Source organism: Urocitellus parryii, chromosome X (genome assembly GCF_045843805.1).
Source record: "Urocitellus parryii isolate mUroPar1 chromosome X, mUroPar1.hap1, whole genome shotgun sequence".
Lineage (NCBI taxonomy): Eukaryota > Metazoa > Chordata > Mammalia > Rodentia > Sciuridae > Urocitellus > Urocitellus parryii.
Genome location: NC_135547.1, coordinates 121261797 through 121275359, shown reverse-complemented (window position 1 = coordinate 121275359; position 13563 = coordinate 121261797). Strand labels below are relative to the sequence as shown.

Genomic DNA, 13563 nt, shown 5'->3' with positions numbered 1-13563 from the left:
CCCTGTTTCAGTAATTATGTCTCTCGAGAACTAACTTTGGAAATTAGATCAAAGAATTTACATTGCACTTATTTTTGCGGGGGTGGGTACTAGGGATTGATCTCAGGGGCACTGGACTACTGAGACACATACCTAATCCCTATTTTGAAGACAGGGTCTCACTGAGTTGCTTAGTGCCTAGCTTTTGCTGAGGCTGGCTTTGAACTCGAGATCCTCCTGCCTCAGCCTCCCCAGCTGCTGGGATTACAGGCATGTGCCATCACACTCAGCTGAGTGTATTTTTAATAGGGAAAAAAGTGGAAACAACCATCAAAATGTTTTGGAACTGCAGAGAGAGAGCCATAGACATCTGCCACAAAGCAAACTCTTCTTGAGATTAATGTCCCAGGAGATGACCAAGTCTTAGCTTAGGAGATAAGGCCCACATCAGGCAGGCTAAGTGGGTAACTAACAACCAGCTCATAAATCATTTTAATAACACAGATAACTTCCTCCAATCTTAAACACACGGTCAAGTTTAGTTTTTCTCCTATGTCAAACCTGGGAATAAGAAACAGAATATAAGACTCTGTTTTTTTTTTTTTTTAAATTCACATTTAAAGGCTTAGTATCAGGAAATTGGTATTGATGAGTATGTCATTCTTTTAAAATTTGAATTAATTCTAACTGATACATAAAAACTACATATTTCTGGGGTTTTATGATGTTTCAACACAAGTATACATTGTATAATGTTCAAATAAAGTTATATGTATCTGTCTCCTTGACCACTCCTAGATATATATCTGAAGGAAATGAAGTTAGCTTATAGAAGAGATACCTGAATGCCCATAGTTATTGGGGCACTATTTACAACAGCCAACTTATGGAACCAGCCTAGGTGCACACCAACAGGTGAATGGATAAAGAAAACATGGTATGTAACACAATGGCTTATGATTCAGCCATAAAGAAGAATGAAATCATGTCATTTCCAGGAAAATGGGTAGAAATGGAGATCATTATGTTAAGAAGAAAAGCCAGACTTAGGAAGACAAGTACCACTTGTTTTCTCTCATATCCCATATTTTCTCTCATATATGGAAACTAAGGAAAAAAGATGACCTGAAAGTAGAAGAGCGACTATTGGGGAATAGGTAGAGGACCAGGGAGAGAAGGGAGGGGGGAAAGCAAGAGAAGTCACAGGGAGGGTAGACATAATCAAGGCATAGTATATGAATATATGGAAATGTCACAGAGAAACCCATTAATTTATAAAATTAATGTATGCTAATAACTAAAAGGATGAGTTAAAGGATTGTTGTAATATTTTTTAATGATGATTTTTAAATATGCAAAAATATTCTAATTATATTCTTGGGCTTTTTTATTATTCATAGAGATGATTGATTACTTAGCAATGACTAACTTTGGAATGAGTGATGTCAGGCAGTTGGTAATTTGTACATCTTACTGCTTAGAGGAAAATTCAAGTCATCTTCATTTTGCATACCTCTCAACAAGGTCAATACCATATCTGTAATTTAAGCTACTTGAGGTCAGTGACATTATGAACAACTTTTCCATGAAAATATAGATACATAATAAAATAAGTTTAAACTAGTTTCAATTTTTGAGTTATAAAATTTCACATACAAAAGATAAGAACAGAAAGGATGGCATAAAAAGAAATGAAGTAGAGAATTTAGATCAAAGGAAATGAAGTTAAAGCTTCTTCTTCTTACCTGGTTTATCATTGCATCAGTAACATCTATATTTGGTTTCTCTGGAAAGGGAACTGTCAAAGAGTATAGATTTGTCCAAAATCTACCCCACATATCACCTGTTGTTAAAAAAGAATACATTAATATATGACAACGATAGCAGAAATATAGACCTGATTTTACATAGTGCATGAGGTTAGATTTGTAAGTAAGCCATATATTATATTAGTTCTAAACAATATAGTTTCTGTGCTTCCCTTTCACTACCAGTTTTTCACTTTTTTCTTTCTCTATTTTAGACTTGCAACATTTTCTTCTTCTACCTCCTCTAAAAGACTAAAATGGCAGGAGACTATGTGGTCAGGCAAAACTTGTTAGGGAATCATCCCAGTTTCCCCTATCTGAAACTATTACTCAAATGCATAATTTATTAAATATATGGAACATTATAGTTACTATAGATTAGAAAGAGATTTTTATAATCTATCATTCATGGGACAAAATACTACAAATTAAACTATCAATAATGCCTGGTATTGGATTAAAATAAGATCATATAAGATCACCATTCAAAAACTTCTTAAGCAGTAACCAAATTTCATTTTTATTACTATAGTGGGTGACTTTTCAAGCTTCCTCAACAATGTGAGGCTGGATTCCAAGGTCAGAGACACTAAAAGGGGAAATGGATCCAGAAAAATGTCATCAATCTAACAGCAAGCAGAATCCTGCCACCAAAGATATGGGGCAACACAACTACATGAAGAGTACTCCTGTGGATTCATCTTTATTTTTATTTTATTTTTAAAAAGAAATTAGTAGAGATAAAAGTTTTAAAGGAAAACTTATTCACCATAGAAATATACATGTGATATCATGATGAATCACATTTCACAGTAAAAGACCCAATAAGCACTATGGGATGGCTTCTAAAACACAAATAAGACTGTCAGTTAAACTGATAGAGTATCTAGAATAAAGATAGTCCTCATACTAATTTTTTTTCTACATCAACAATAAGATCTGATATGAAGTAACTGTTTGATTCTGAGCATGCCAATTGAAGAGGGGGATGTACAAAGTATAGCTCATCCAAAGGAGGATGAATATAGAAGTGGAATTTTAAGGAATGGTTGAAAATTTGTGGAGGATATTTAACTTGAAAAAAAGAAACAGTGTATAATTGACGATAACATGACAGCCATTAAAATGTATTGAATACATACTCTATGCTGTGTCTTATATGGTGGTTGTTTACATCTATCTGGAAGGTCATCTTGTAAAATAAGAATTGACATATTCTGGGTAAACTCATAGCATGGAAATAGTAATGATTAACGGAAGGCATTAGAGAACTGTTGATACAATTCCATATAAGTTAGAACTTTCTTATAACTGGTGCCATGTAGCAATAAGTTATTCTACTTTGGAAGGCAGAAAGAGCCCCATCACACCAAATGAATTTAATCAAATATTAAATTACTGAATAATGATTGTCAAGAACATTGTAGAAAAGATTTCTGTATTACTTTAGGGTTAAAATCTCCATGGGTCCTTTGTCCATATTCTCTCCTGCTATGAGATTTCACTGTGGAGGAAAATTAACTTCTAGAAACTTGACTTGACTATAGAAGGGATGTTATGTAGGCCTGGCATGCAATTTTCAAATATTTCTATCTTATTCGGCCTTGGCTCCTTGGGGTGGAGAAGAGGATGGTCACTCTTCTTCATTCATTACTCATATGAGTCCAAACCCAGTACTTTGCATCAAGACTAAATGGTGTTATCTGGAATGAACTCATGAAGCTTTCCAGGACATACCTTAATTGCAGAAAGCCTTTCTCTCACCCCTCCCATTTCTAGCCTAACAAGATTTTCTTTCTCTGACAATATAATACAAAAATCCCAAAGTTCACCTAAAAGTTAATTCAACCAAATTGAATACTGAAAATTATTTTCCTCATTTCTACTCTCATTTTATTTTTTAATTTTTTTAAAAAATTATTTTTTAAATTGTAGTTGGACACAATACGTTTGTTTTATTTATTTATTTTTACGTGGTGTTGAGGACCGAACCCAGGGCCCCACGTGTGCTAGGCGAGCACTCTCCCACTGAGCCACAATCCCAGCCCCTCCACTCTCATTTTAACCTGGAATTCTTTTCTACTTATCTTAAATAACTCCTTTATCCTTTGGATTATAGCCAACATAATTATTATGTATAAAAATAGTAATGTAAGAAAGAATGATTTAAACTGAACCTTCTGTTAAAGAAAGTGCCTTTAAAATTTGATCTCTATAATGTTCCTACAAGTACAGAATTTTTCAAAACTTTTATGTTGGATCTCACTCCAAAAGACAATTTTGTTTGTAGAAATAAATAACTGACAAAGAACACAAAAGACTCCTGAGGTTTCTTACCAAGCAAATGAGCAGGAAGGCATCCAGTTGGACTGATATAGGAAGGGTAGGTATTCATCAATTTTGCTCTCACATAAGCATGAAGATGTTCATATAATGGTTTAATCTGAAAAGCCCAGGAAGAAAGTTTAAGACCCAGAGGAGCCAAATCAAATTTCCAATACCCAACACTAGAAACAAGAGCTTCTTTATATAAGTAGAATTTCCTAAATGATTTCTTTTCCTCTCCAATATTCCAGAGAGTTTCAAAGCATTCTCTCTTTATAGGTATTGATGATGACTAGCCTTATCACATAAATCAATAAAAACACCTGGAAGAAGGCAGATCTCAGAAAAATAGCAGATACCCCAAAAATATTTTTTAAAGATGTTATCTACTTCTTTCATTTTTAAATTGAGGTATAATTTACATATCATAAAATTCACCCACTTTAAGTCTACAGTTTCATAAGTTTTAATAAATTAAAACTGCTGAGAAACCATTACCACCATCCAGTTTTGTAATACTTCCATTCCCACCAAATTTTCTTGTGCCTATTAGTAGCCAATCTCACTCTCATCTCCAGATCCCAGTAATCATGGAAATTATTCAGTCTCTATACTTCTGCCTATTTTGGAAATTTTATATAGACAAAATCATACGTGATCTTTTGTGTCTGGCTCCCTTTGCAGAGAACGATGTTTAGGTTCATCCATATCGTTGCGTGTATCAATAGTTCTTTCCATTTTATTACTAAGTAGTATTGCATAGTGTGAAAATATTAGAGTCAGTCTATCCATTCACCAGTTAAAACATGACTTGCTTATTTCCGGTTTGGTGCTATTATGACTAATGCTGCCATGAACATTTGTGTATGTCTTTCTTGGATATACGTATTTCATTTATCTCATATAGACAGCTAAGATTGGAATATCTAAGTATTATGGTAAGTGTACATATAACTTTTTAAGAAATTGTCAAACTGTTTTCCAAAGTGACTACCATTTTACATTTCTGCTAGTAGTCTCCACTGGTATTGTCAATCTTTTATTGCCATAGCCATTCTGGTGAATGTACAGTAGATTTTCATCATGATTCTAGTTTGCATTTACCCAATAACTTCTTACTCACTTTAGTCACTTGTGCAATTTTTTTGGGGGGGATTATTTATTTTATTTTTGGTACCAGGGATTGAACTCGGGGGCACTTGACCACTGAGCCACGACCCCAGCCCTATTTTGTATTTTATTTAGAGACAGGATCTCACTGAGACCCTCTTTTGCTGAGGCTGGCTTGAACTTACGATCCTCCTGCCTCAGCCTATGGAGTGGCTGGTATTACAAGCGTACACCACCATGTCTGGCTTACTTCCATTTTTGACAGTTCTGCCCAACTATGGTTGTGACAATAGATTCACATCAGAAGTTTGAAGGTGTAGAGATAAAGGGGAGGCATGGGAGGTCAAAATGAAAAGAGGGGCATAGTGAGAAGTGTCTATAGGACACTTCTACTTATAGTACTCTCTTCTCTATAAAAACTTCTTTAGTCAAGGGGAGGGAAAGGAGAAATACTAGGGAATGATATTGGTCAAATTGTTGACCAATATATATATTTGTATTAGCACACAATATAACAATATATATATTGTTATATTGTGTGCTTATACAAATATGTAACAACAAATCCCACCATTATATACAGCTATAATATACTAATAAAATATGGGAAAAACTACCTTAGTCAAAGGCTAATGAAATAATAGTATCAATTGTTCCTCAGAAAGGAGAAAACCTTATGGTTCTACTAATAAAGGAAGACATTGCCAGCCACAAATAGCTCACGAAAGCCATTCTTTATAATCTAAAAGATTATTCCTTCTTAGAATCTGTCTATTGGCAACTACTAATCAGTGAGTGAAAGGAGGAGTTAAGCAGAGCAACTCTGATCATGTGTAGGGGCTGCCCTATTATTCAAAAATCTTTTCAAGCTCTAATATTCCATAATTCTAGTCGGCCTGGGAATGGCTGCCCAGTATGTTAAAAACAACCCAGAATGCCTTTAGAGATTTTCCCTGCTTCCAGTGTGCTCCAGTTCCTCAATTACCTCTGCAAATGTGCGTTCCACATCTTCAATCAACTGGTTGCGGTTATAGCCATAACCATCTGCTCCCTCTGCTTCATAATCTCCTCTCCAATAATCCCCATAGTCTTCATAATCTGGTTTTCAAAAGCAAAACAAGAGAACATAAGTGAAAGAAAAGAGAGAAAATGGAGTTTGCAAAGATTAGCTTGCGAGGAAGTTAAAAGAAATTTAAAGGTTTATCACATTTTTATTGTCCTTCCAAACATCAACTCAAAGGAATATAAATGAATAACAACATTAGCTAATTCTGTTAAGCACTTGTTCTGTGTCAGGAGTTTAAATGTATTATCTTATTAATAAACACAAAACTATAGGAGATTGTTATTATTAGAGCCCTCACTACACAAATGAACAGCCTGTGCTTACTTCTGAAATAAATTGTATTGTGGATATTTAAGGTATACACATGATGTTATGAGACACAGACACATATTAAAATGTTTATGATAGTGAAACAAATTAATATAACCATCATGTTGCATCTTTCCTCCCATAGCAAGAGCAGCTATAATCTACTCATTTAGCAAAAATTCTGAATATAGGAAACTACATTAACTCCAGTCCTCATGTACATTAGATCTCTAGACTCATTGTAACCTGCTACTTTGTATCCTTTGACTTACATATCCCCATTTCCTCCTATCCCATCCCTAGTAGCCATGATTTTATTGTCTTTCTCTGTATATTTGACCTTTTTAAAAAAAGTTTTTTTGGTTCCACACATAAGTGAAACCATGCAGTATTTTTCTTCTTCTGTCAAGTTTATTTCATTTAGCATAACATTCTCCAGGTCCATCCATGTTGTAGCAAATGGTAGAGTTTTCCCCTTTTTAAAGCTGAATAACATTCTATTATACATTTGTTCCACAGTTTCTTATCCATTTGTCTGTTAATTGATACCTCTGTTGTTCCCATTTCTTGACTATTATAAATAATGTACAATGAACATGGGAGTGCAGATATCTGTTTGAGGTGGTGATTTCATTTCCTCTAAGTATATACAAAGAAGAGGGATTGCTAGGTCACATATAGTAGTTCTTTTTAAATTTTCTTTAGGAACCTTCACACTGTTTTCTATAATGGCTACACCAATCTACATTGTCACCAACAGCCTATGCTTAGAGCAATTAAACCACTAGGTCAAGGTCATATAGCTGGTAAGGGACAGAAACACACTTCTACTTTCCCAGCCCTGGGTCTTTACTCCATGTCAGTTTATATTATTAGCTTTAAAACACATGATTGAATCTCTGAATCTTTTTATTTTCATTTTATTCAGGACCTTAGATTTTCAGATATGATATAACCCATCTCAGACACTGTAACAGTGGGCCTGTGTTTGTTTGCAAATTATATGTATACATAGCACATCTCTCTGTGCTTCATTTAGTATCTAACCATCAGGAAAAACAAGCTTGTATTAGGGTATTAGCTAATAAAGTTTGCAAATGTATTTTAATAATTTTTATTTTTACACACACATTGGCAATGGATGATCAGGAAGATGAGGAAAGAAATAATTTGGATAGAAGGATATGCATGACATTATAATAAAATTGATGATAAGCTATTGTCTTCAGTTTGCCTAAGGCTGTGGAAGAAACTAATAACAATAAATGAAAAAAATTCTTACTCAACCCCAGAGGGCAGTGAATTATGAAAGCATAAAGTTATTCATAACACCATGACTTCAGCTCTTTATAAAGGTAGAAGAATAAGTTATGAGATATGGAAATTCTTTCCCAAATTAATATTTTTATGACTACTTGATTCAAGTTATAATTACAATGGAAAAAAAATAAAGGGTTTCCAGCTTAACCTGATTTTTTGTTTCTTTCTGAGCCATCACCCAGAGGTAGATATGTAAATGAGTTTCTAAAATTTTTTTTTAGTTGTAGATGGACACAATGCCTTTATTTTATTTTATTTACTTTTATGTGGTGCTGAGAATCGAACCTAGTGCCTCACATGTGTTCGGCAAGCGCTCTACCACTGAGCAATAACCCCAGCCCCTGTAAATGAGTTTTGAAAATGAACTATGGCCAGATGAGGGTTTATATAATGTCACTGTCTCTAATTCTGTCTAAGAAATAGGATACTAACTCAATCCCCTGATTCCCTCCTTCAGTCCCCTTGGGGGACTGAGACTTCCTTGGATAACTTATAATTAATAATTTCTGGACAATTAATTCCTTTGAGATCTTGTAGTTGAATCTCATTCCTGAGCTGTTTAAACCTTAGAGTTTCAATGCACCTCTTTATATGCCCCAGTAGTTTCCTGTTGAAACAGGTAACATGAATTGTTTAGCAAATGATTATTAATTTAGAGACATCTTAATATCAAGGTCAGGCTTAATAATGAATGAGAAATAATCCCATGGTCCCAGAGATCTCCAGGAACTCTAAGTCCAATAAACTTACTGTTTGCTCTTGCCATCTCATTTTTCAGGACCACGTACTCTTCATATAATGGCCTTAGCTGCTTGCCAACCTCAGACCTCCAACCTTCCCAAACCCAGAGCCTCTCACTGTAGTCGGTGCTGTTTGCCATTATTTCATCCAAACCTGTTATCCCAAAGCCCCAAAGGAAAATAAACATGCATTTGTAAAAAATTTTTTTGTAAACAATTATATGAATTTTAAAGAATTAAAAGTAAAGTTGGCAGACATCAACGTCAAGGTCATAAAGTTATTAAATGAAATCTTGTGATTAATTCACTTCCTTGCCCTTACTATAGATCCAAATTGTGTTTACAGAGAAAAATAACTAGTGCAATAATTTACTTGACAAATTACTTGAATGTGATAGAATTTATAATGAGATTTTTTTGAAGTTAAAAGAGCATCTATGCTGAAACACAAATTTGTAATCTTATCATCTTTCAGTTGCCCATCCGAAAAGTGAAATGTCATAATCTAAAGTCAATCTCATTTTTAAAATTTGGAATTAAAAAAAAGTAAATTTCACAATCAGTACTCAAAATTAATAGCCTACCTGGCTCAAGCAGTAGGCACTCTTGAAGTTTTTTTGGGTTACACACTTTTCCAGTACTGTAGATGGTGCTCATCGTATTTAGAATTGTGTTCAACTGCAAATTAAAGATAATAAATAATATTGGAAACGGAAAATGTGCTAAAGAGAATGCTAACTTAAAGATATCCTTTTGGTCATGTGGCTTTTTTTAGTATTTACTTTTTGGTTGTAGATGGACACAATACCTTTATTTTATCTACTTATTTTTATGTGGTGCTGAGGATTGAACCCAGGGTCTCACACATGCTAGGTGAGTTCTCTACCACTGAGCCACAACCCCAGCCCCCTAATGTGGCTTTTTGATCCCTCAGAATGCAACGATTCACTTCTTTTCCATATTTCTTCCTGTATGTAAGGGAGGAATACATTTAATTTTCCTCACTGTAAACTAGCACATAGCCTTATAAACACATAATAAATGTATGTGGAGTAATTGAAATGAACATATCTACCAGAACTCCAACAATGTTTCTCAATTATTTATAGGAAAATATGTGCATTTTTTCTTTTATTCAGCATTTATTGAGTCTCTACTATGTCCTACACTTTGACAATTCTGAAATAAACAAGTCACAGGCCCTCAAAGACCCCAGAGTCATGAGACAGTGAGGCAGCCATGAAATCAATAACTACATAACAGAATGACAAGTGTTATAATAACTGTCACCAAAAAGTGATGTGGCAGTATTGACGAGAGAGTAGAATAGGGATGTATAGCCTGGAGACTCACAAACGACTTCAAAGAGGATAAGACATTAGAGCTGTGTCACACAGAAGTAGGAATTAGTCTGGTACAGAAGGGAAGTAGAGAGAAGAGCCTAAACATGATTGGAGGCTGGAAATGATAATGCATTTTCAAGGAGTGGCAAGATGTTGAATAAAAGTGGATGTTCACTGGGGAAAATGGAGGAGATGAGAAAGACAGAGGTAAGCAGGGGCCAGATCATGAGGGACCATGTATGCCATAGTGAAAAATTCAAACTTTGTTCTGTAGGTCAAGGAAAGTGATGATAATTATGTGAAGAAAGGCGTGCTATGCAAAGCATGCCTCTGGGTCAGTGCAAGGCAGCAAAAGATCTTTTCCATGCTGTGGTAGGCACAGGAATTGTGAGAGTACATGTTTATAAGCTTTAAATGATTTGAAATTTCCATGGTATCTAAGTATGTAATTAATGAACTTAATCAAATATTGATTTGCTGTGGATTGGAAATAAAGGAAGAAAGGGAAGTGATGGGTGGGACTGGGGAAGGAGGGAGGAAGGGAAGATATGATTTAAGAAGCACTGTATTAAAGGTCCTGTTTCCCCTTTTTCTAGTTCCCTCTTCCATTATTTTTCTACTCTGCTACAGAGTCATTATCCTAAAACATTAACTAGATACCTTGCTTGAAACTTCCACAAATCCCATAGTCCAAGACAATAAACCTAGATTCTTTCCCTTGGCACAAAACTCCTCAGAGTCTCTTTCTCTATCTGCTTCCTTAATCTCCCTTCCTTCTCTTCACTGAACACATGCATCCTGGAGTCTCCCTCCTTCCCAGACACTTCAAGCTCTTACTTGCATTTAAGCAGTTTTCAGTTCTGGCTACCTATTAAAATTATTTGGGGATCTTTTAAAAATAGAATGTCCAGGTCCTATCCAGGCTAGAGTATGCTGCCTAAATTAAAAGGCCAAGATTTCTCATGGTGTCCTTGTGAAAACAATGGAGAAACATGGAATGGATAAGATAAAGAGGATTGATAACTCGTGGGATAATTGGATCCAAAGAATGCAGAATAATAAATATTAACTTGTAGAAATAAATACCATATGGCTTTATCTTTGTCCTTATCATGCATTTTTATTTTTATAAAAATGTCCTCGTTCCAAAGGACAAGTAACTGAGAAAGACGACTTTGATGTTAAATAACTAAATATTTTAGATAAAAATATTTCAGTAGGTTATAACAGGGGTCTGCAAACTATGGTCTGCAGACCAAGTCCTGTCTGTTGCTTGTTTTTGTTAGGTTTTGTTGGAATACAGCCACATCTATTCATTTATGTATTAGCTATGGCTGACTTCCTGCTACAATGGCAGAACTGACTAGTTGTGACACCAACAATATGGCCTGCAAAACCTAAAATAGTTACTATTTGTTCCTTTACAGAAAAAACTTTGCCAATTCCTGGGCTAGAGGAATGGAATGAGGGATGTTATTTTAACAGGGGTGAATATAGGCTTTCTCAAATTTGGACAAACTATCTAAGAAAACAAAATTTTAGAGTGCCATTTGAAAGCAACATTGGTGGAAGAGATTTGGAGACTCCATTGACAGTGAGGTTGACATGAGCCAACCATGGCATTTGGCTATCAAAAAACAAAACAATCTAATATAGTCCTTGACTGTCTTAGTTGGTGTAGATCACGGGGTGCAGAGTGACACATTCCTACTCACTTCTTTCCATATCAGAACCCAGTGTCTTCTTTCACCCTCCAAGATATGCCAGTTTGTATAATAAATTACAGTCACTTGACCGAGGTACAAATCTCTTTCTAATGTCAGCATTACTATCTTTGCAGATGAAGGAAGCATCCATGGGTGACATTAATGTTAATATTTCCCAAACATTTCAACTCTTGGGGGCAGTACTGAAATGTTCCAAAACATACCTGTTCCCTCTTATTGGCGGAGAGCGCTGAAGACCCACTCTGCTGAAGGGCCTGCAATTGACGCTTGAGTGTAAAATTTTGAATTTCTTGTAGTGGATAATCTTTAGCAAGCTTTGACTGCTCTTCATAAAAGGCAGACCATTTGGCCTCAGCCTCATTCTGAAATGGCAAAAAATAAAAAATAAAATAAAATTGAAGTTGGAAGAGCACAGATTAAATAGATAAAGCAGAAGATACAGTCCAGAGAACATCTGGTGAAACATATACTATTTCCTGAGTGGCTTAGTCCTCTACTTTGCTGAAGGTCAAGGTCAGGTTAAGGGTGACCAGGCCATTCTTGGTCACTCTCTCTTTCTGGCCCAGTGCCTAGTTTTCCCAAGGGTCCTGTCCCCAGAACTGGAAGTAAATTCTCACAGATAATTCATACTGTGAGGCCCTGGAATTTATGGCCTTCGTTCAGTGACTGGGTGAGTTGGCTAAGGATTCAAGGATGAATGCTCTTAAAGGAGAACTGAGTAGAACGCAGAGTGGACATAGTGGGAATATAGTCCCTCATGACCATGGGAACCAAGAGGAATGAATGAGAACCAGATCACAGTAAGCTCCTAGGTGTTATGACATAGCACAGAGATTCTGAACTTAAGTTGTGATCCCAAAAGAAGGCTTCATAGGATGTGGCTATTTGGTAGCCATGGAAACTTTCTACCAGCAAAATAAATCAATAAGCAGGATGCCAGGACACACTTGCCCCCCACCCCCAATCCATCTTGAATATCAGTAGGAAAGTGGACTTCTCTAGCAGTCTTCTCCCTCCAAAATAAATTCATTTCCATGTGTCAAAGATTAAAATGAACAACTACTTTGTATATCATACTTTCCTAGACCATACAAAAGAGTAGCATATGAAGTAGGTAAGAACTTCATCCCTGGAGTCAGACACCTCTGACTAGCTATATGACCTTGGACAAATTACTTAGCATCTCCAAGCCAGTTGCCTTATCTGAAAAATAAGAGTGATAATAGGACTTCTATCAAAGGGTTGATGGAAGGATTAGAAGAATTAATAATTAATAAAATGATTACCAGAATGCCTGACACATCCTAAATATTTAATAAATGTTACTTTATTATTTACAGAGAAAAAAATCCTTGCTCTCAAGTTGCTTTAATTTTATCAGATGGATAAACATCATGATGTTTCATTTATGAAACATGAGTATATAATACTGAATAAACTATGAGTGGCCCAATTTGTGTTATAAGAAACAAAAAATTCATGTGGGTGATCAGACTTGGCCAAGCCTTCATAGAGGAGGTAGAATGTAAGACAAACCTTAAAGTATGTATGAGTTGGATGAGTGTAGAATCCTCTGCAAATCATTTACCTCATTTGAGCTTTTATTTAATTTTTTGGTACCAGGAACTGAACCCAGGAGGCACTTAACCACTGAGCCACATCCCCAGCTCTTTTATTCTGAGACAGGGTCTCTCTAAGTTACATAGGGCCATGTTAAGTTGCTGAGGCTGGCTTTGAATTTGCCATCCTCCTGCCTCAACCTCCCGAGTCACTAGGATTACAGGCATGCACCACTGTGCCTGGCTTCATTTAAGATTTTAACAACTGTGAGATAGA

The 13563-nt window shown here is 35.5% G+C and overlaps 1 protein-coding gene across 2 annotated transcripts in view; it reads right to left on the bottom strand.

Moving 5' to 3' along the window:
• Positions 1–13563, bottom strand: part of Ace2 (angiotensin converting enzyme 2) — a 44836-nt gene that overhangs the window by 21418 nt on the left and 9855 nt on the right. For both annotated transcript variants that reach the window (XM_026396720.2, XM_077793893.1), the window contains exons 2-7: positions 11931–12089; positions 9242–9335; positions 8668–8811; positions 6208–6320; positions 4125–4230; positions 1725–1822 (exon numbers count right to left, since the gene is read on the bottom strand). In XM_026396720.2, coding sequence (XP_026252505.2) covers positions 1725–1822; positions 4125–4230; positions 6208–6320; positions 8668–8811; positions 9242–9335; positions 11931–12089 — 714 coding nt within the window. The remainder of the gene's footprint in view (positions 1–1724; positions 1823–4124; positions 4231–6207; positions 6321–8667; positions 8812–9241; positions 9336–11930; positions 12090–13563) is intronic.